This window comes from Lolium perenne, chromosome 4 (assembly GCF_019359855.2).
Source record: "Lolium perenne isolate Kyuss_39 chromosome 4, Kyuss_2.0, whole genome shotgun sequence".
Classification (NCBI taxonomy): Eukaryota; Viridiplantae; Streptophyta; class Magnoliopsida; order Poales; family Poaceae; genus Lolium; species Lolium perenne.
This window is the reverse complement of record NC_067247.2, coordinates 384162363-384168737: the sequence shown is the minus strand read 5'-3', so window position 1 is coordinate 384168737 and position 6375 is coordinate 384162363. Positions and strand designations below refer to the sequence as shown.

At 48.3% G+C, this 6375-nt stretch overlaps 1 protein-coding gene across 1 annotated transcript; it reads left to right on the top strand.

Moving 5' to 3' along the window:
* The first annotated feature begins 3282 nt into the window (after positions 1 to 3282).
* LOC127349260 (uncharacterized) lies at positions 3283 to 4352 on the top strand. The gene is made up of 2 exons (XM_051375019.2): positions 3283 to 4056; positions 4151 to 4352. Exons 1-2 carry the CDS (start codon positions 3337 to 3339, stop codon positions 4169 to 4171), a joined length of 741 nt encoding a protein of 246 aa, XP_051230979.2. The 5' UTR covers positions 3283 to 3336; the 3' UTR covers positions 4172 to 4352.
* The last annotated feature ends 2023 nt before the right edge of the window (positions 4353 to 6375 follow it).

Sequence of the window (6375 nt, the reverse complement as noted above, 5' to 3'; positions counted from 1 at the left end):
AATATTAACATTCCGGGATGGGGTCAGTGAGGCCAGGTAGGATGCACAAGAGATTGATATTTGTGCCATCGCACCAGGCTCACTGGCCCCACCCCAGAGTGTACAAGTGACCAAACAATTTAATCATCGGCACTAGCTAGAATGGAAGAAAGGCCAATACAATTAAGAAGTAGCTAGTATGAACTAAATGGAATGCCTCATACTTTGTTGGTCGAAACAAATATGAACATCCCGGGATGGCGTTAGTGAGGCTGGTAGGATGCACAAGAGATTGATATTTGTGCCATCACACCAGGCTCACTAGCGACACCCGGAGTGTACGATTGACCGAACATTCTAATCATCGGCACTAAAATGGAAGAAAGAGCCAAGTGGTATCAACTAAATGGAATGCCTCATACTTTGTTGGTCGAAACAAATATTAACATCCAGGGATGGAGTAAGTGAGGCCAGGTAGGATGCACAAGATATTGATATTTGTGCCATCACACCAAGCCTCACTTGCTCCACCCCGAGTGTACGAGTGATCGACCAACCATCTAATCATCGACAAGTAAATCACTTGGGGTAATGTTAAAATGTTTGTCTCCATATTTGGGAGACATTTTTAATATTGGAGTCTAGCTAATGGAAATCAAGAACTAGTCTTGATCTCCAAATGGTGATTAGAGGGAATTTATTCATCTTAAGCAACATTAGGGACAAATGGGATCATGCAAGGGACTTGGGTCATTTGGATCATAAGGCATCAATTAAGGAGGCAACCAGGGACAAAGGGAAACATTTGATGATCCATTATCATAGGCAACAAAGCAGCAACTTTTTCCCCTCTAATCTAGCTAGAGTCCTTAAAAGAAATCCATCATAAGCATGGTCAAATACACATATATAGCATGGGGCAGATACTCCAAAGGGATTATATATTCATCACTTGGTAATTTGGAGAGCAAACAAGCAGTAGCCATATCACTCAATCCAATAATATAGTAATTTGGATCATAAGGCATCAATTAAGGAGGCAACCAGGGGACAAAGGGAAACATTTTATGATCCATTATCATAGGCAACAAAGCAGCAACTTTTTCCCCTCTAATCTAGCTAGAGTCCTTAAAAGAAATCCATCATAAGCATGGTCAAATACACATATATAGCATGGGGCAGATGCAGCCAAACAGCTCACCGGGCGGTGTGCATGCCCAACAAGACACACGAGCCGGTGAGTCACCACATGCTTGCCAGGCCAAAATGGGTAGAATACCCAGCTTGTATCATCATCTGGCTACTAAGCCATTTGGTGGAAGCAAACTGAAGATCAGCCAGAAGGAAATCACCAAGGGAACATTGGTATGTCAGTATGGTGACACTACCAGAGAAATCCAACATGGATTAATCCCTAACTAGCCATCCAAACTCACCTAGCACCACACAGCTAGTTATACCATCGAGAATATAGACATTTAAATGTCTATTTTGTTTTCAACAGCAAAGCTACTGGTAATCTAGTCATGGATCAACCGAGATAGCATGAGAGAGTCACAACAACAACCACAAGAAAGGGAGCCACCCTTGGACAACATAAAGGCTGTCGTGGCTACCTCAAACCCATAGGAACATTCACTAAGCCACTGCATCATAACCCAATAGGGCTCAAGATGAGCTAGGGTACCCAATCAATGATTGGCAACCCTCTAGCTACATCCAGTCCATCCATGAGATCATTACTGCTCAGCGAGTTCATCTCATTTATCTAATCAATCAAGTTAAACTAACCGAGATAAATGAAATGCATAATTAACGATGCACCGAGACTATTTCAAATGATCCAGAGGATACCACGGTAGCATACCATAGTAGCATTTCATGCATTTAAATGAACCAGTAGCATCAAAACCAACCAAATGTCCAACTAGCAAGCAATACCAAGTGAGCAAGTCTTCATTACCTTGTACGAGTTCAGACAAGGATTTATAGAACAAGTACAGAGAGGCAGAGGCAGAGGCATAGACAATTTCTATAAGCATATAGAACACTCCAATTTCTATAAGCATAGACAATTTCATTGTCACATCTTTCTATAAGCATCACTAGCAGCAGCAGCAATGCATATGAACACCATATACGAGTACGGTTCGAACAATTTCATTGTCACATTGTACAGGTTCAGAACAACATATAGAACACTCCAATAAGCATCACTAGCAGCAGCGGCAATGCATATGAACACCATATGAAGCAAAACGATTAGGGGCAATGCATCCGAGCAACAGCAGCAATACATCCGGAAGCGAGCATTTCGTCGAGCACGTTGTGCTCGCGCGGGGGAGGAAGAGGGAGGGAGGGGAGGAAGAGGGAGGGAGCTCACCGACGACAACAACGCTTGTGGAGGAGCTCACCGACGACGACGGCAAGGGTGGAGGTCGCGGCGGCTCCTCCACCTTGACGCGACGGCGGCCCCTCCTCGCGGCGGCCCCTCCTCGCCGCAGCGGCAGCTTGTGCTGCAGGTGGCGGGGATGGGAGGAGCGTGGCGGCAGGCGGCCCTCGCGTAGGAAGGCGGCGGCGACGGCGACGGCGATGGCGACGACCATGGCGGCGCGCGGTGAGGAGAGGGGAGAGGGGAGAGGCGCGCGGTACGGATCGAGAGGTGAACAGGCGTGGGCGGGGAGGGCACGGGATGATATAGCTAAGTTCCCTTAGATTACGCGGCGCACTGAACAAGTGCGCCACGAGAATCAAATACGTGGCGCACCAAAGAAAGTGCGCTACGAAGCGATAATTTACGTGGCGCAGCGCACCGCGTGCGCCACGTAAATACGTACACCGATAATTGGGGGTGACAGGTTGTGGGGCCCGCCAAGTTTTTGTGGCGCATGGTCGGTCTGCGCCACAAAATTAGTATTTGCGCGCACCTGCTGTGCACAACTTAAAAATAACGTTCGTAGCGCGCATTTTTAGTGGTGCGCCACAGAACTAAGCTTTTGCCTATAAGGGTTTTCCTACTAGTGGTGTATGCAGAACATGTATACAAATAAATTTATGATTTTTGAAACATAGAAGTATAATTTTTGAATATTACAGGAACACTGGTGCTCGGTGGTTGTTTTGTGAAATTTGCATATTTTCCGGTCCACGTTGTCGCAAGCCAGAAGCACGACAGTTTTTTTAGAGGGGCAACATGGGCATTTGTGCCGACCCACCGAATTCGCACCGAAGGGTGGCCTGCGCGGCGCGTCTATATCTCCCTGAGCCATGCCATGTCTGGCCTCCTCAGCTGCACACCACACCACCGCCCGTCCACCCGTCATAGCTCGCACGCACGTGCACGGCTCCGCAATCACCATGGAGGTCAGCAGCTCGCTGCAGCACCACCTCGGCGACAGCTTCTCCTACGGGTGGCTCACGCAGGCGCAGCCGCCGTCCTTCGCCGCCGACGCCGGTCAAGCCTTCGGGAGCTCCAGGTCCTCCTACATCGATATGGACCCCGCCGACCTCTTCTCCATGCGCTGGACGACCGCGGCGCCGCCGGGCAGTGACTTCGACTTCGGCCTGCCAGTGCCGGGAGACGGCGGGGACGCGTCTCCGGCGCAGCTCGTCAGCGCCAGCCAGATCTTCCGCGGCGGCCGCCTCCTCCCCTGCGAGCCCGGCGCCTGCTCCGGAGCCGCGCAACTAGACGTCCACGGCGACGACTCTATCACCCGTGGCACCGTGGACGCGGTGCTGGGCGCGGCGCGGTGGTCGGCCCCGTCGTCGCCGCTGTTCCACTCGGCGCAGAGCACGCCCCTCTCGCTGAGCGCGTGCTCCAGCGCGACGAGCAACCACGGCAGGGCGCGCCGTGGGTCGTCGCCGTGGAAGGTGCTGCTCAGGTACGTGCGCTTCCTGATGCCGCTGTACCGGAAGGCCAGGGCGCTCGCGCCGCCGAGCCCGAGGCGCAAGCACGCCAGGGTTGCGCCGGCGGCGGGGAGCCCGGGCCGCGGGTCCACCACGTCCAGCGTCGACTGGTGCCACGGCAGTGCCGACACGGCCGTCCGCGACGCCATCCTCTACTGCAAGAAGTCCAGTGTAAGTGCACCTCAAAAATCAAACATACTACACAGTTAATACCACTCTCATGTTCTCGTACTAATTAACACCTTTAATTTGATCTCTGTTCCAGGGACAAGATGCACTGCCATGACGGACGTTAATCGCAGATCGTCCAAATGAGTTTCCCAATCCGCGAGAGCTTTGCATGATCTTGTGTTGCGCCATCTCAACTCAAGTTCCTAATCTTTTTTTGTGGGTCTTCTTCAAATGTCTTGGTGTGTATATATATGACCGTAGTATTACAGATGTATGATTATGATTAACCCGTGCAATGACTCGTTTTACAGTATCATAGATGAGCTCCATTAGTCTATACTAGATACCATTTCTTGTGCTAATTAGGTGTTACCTCTGCTTTTTTTTTTTTGAGAATACCTCTGCTTCTTAGTGTAAAACGTTTTGGCAAACTAGTTTAAACGTTATATATAATGAAACGGAGGCTCGAGCTATGCTCCTTTCTGAAGAATTATAATACGGTTCGTATGTTCAGGTTCATAAACGTTCTATACTATGTTAATCACGGATATCCATGCTCGATATGTTAGTATTATGCTAATCAGAGCACAAGCCATAGTACTTTCTTAGCATGTTGCCTTAATACCTTTGGCGGTTTGGCCTAGTACTTCTATTAATAAGCATACATGATTAACATAGTACTCCGCATTTGTGTTTAGCTGGAGGGTCAGTCTAACAAAAAAAAATTGAAGCTGAACAGATCAGGCTACCTGCACGCGAAGGAACAGAAAACAGAACCATTTTAGACACTTAAGATACTGAAATTATTGATGCTGCGCGGCCTTCTCAACACGAATATCCTAAGCAGGAAGAAAGAACAAGACTTGGCATCGATCTCCGTCTATAAAAGCGACAATTTGACCAAAATCTTAGAGAAGTCCAAAATTTTAAATTATTTCAGTAGCGTGTTGTTCAATTTTTCCAACCAACCCAAGAGAAAGAAGATGTAATTATACTTAGCTACATGGCGTCCCTTTTGATCTGGACAGGAATGTATCGAAGGAGAGAGGGACCATACGTCTATACGATCCAGCGTCAGCAGGATGATCTGTGCAAGAAAGCAACTCTACGTACCGGCATATGCAATCTTAGATAGATACCAGACGGAAAATTTTAACCTTTTATTTCTCTCCCACGGTCTCTCTGGAAACTCCCCGGCCGTCTCTCGTCTCTCCTACCGCTACTCCGGGCAGAACCGGAGCTTCTCCCGAACAACGATGCCATGCAACGTGGGTAAAGGGATGGTGTCGGTTTTAGATCTAGGTTTAGTTTTTGTCTAGCTTATACCTATATGGAGTCTGAGGGTAGGTTGTTAAATCTCTGTGACTAGATCCACCATACGGTGAGCTTCCTCTTCCTCGTTCTATATCATTGGTGTCGGACGGTGGCACATGCGTGAGCGAGGTGCCTAGTCATCCCTTGACACAAGGTCTACATTGGGAGGTTGGAGTGGGTGCTTTCAGGCTAGGCATGGCTCTTTGCGGTGATTCTTCTCGTTGCGGCGGTGCCCCCACGGAGGGAGTCGAAGGCAAGGGCGATGGAGACTCCAAGCATCCCCCTTAATAAGGTAGTGTAGGAGCTAGTAGGGCACTTATCGTTTTTCCGGAGCCAAGTGGTGATGTCCTGGGCGTCGACGAACCGCTCTCTGCTCCCTATGCATCAGATGTGACAGAGGACCCGATGGATTTTACAATTTCTTTATGGGGTCTTTTTGGCCATTTATTTTAATGGTATTATTGAAAATCTTAACATAAGGGAAATGCCCTTTCGGGACGTCATTATACCTGGGCAAGTCGTAGAGAGAATCCGACGTACGAGAAGCTTGATCGTGTTCTTGCTAGTGTCGAATGGGAACAAAAATTCCCCTTGATTTTGGTTAGGGCTTTATCTCACTCAGGTTCTGACCATACACCCTTGTTGATTGACTCTGGTCATTCTGCGCATATGGGAAATAAGTCTAGGTTTTCTTTCTGAGTTATCATGGCTCAACGAGGAACAATTCTACAATTTGGTGGCAGACGAATGGGCTACAGTTCCTCCTGAAAATACACCAATCGAAACTTGGCAAAAGAAAATTAGGCACCTTCGCGTTTTTTTTAGGGGATGAGCGAAAAATCTAAGCGGAAAATATAGAAAGGAGAAGGAATTCCTTCTAAACATTTTTGATACTCTAGATATTAAAGCGGAATCGGTTCCTTTGTCCTCCGTTGAGAGATATGAGTTGAAATTGGCAAACGAAAAAATTAATAAACTTAGACGTGATGAAGAGACCAAATGGGC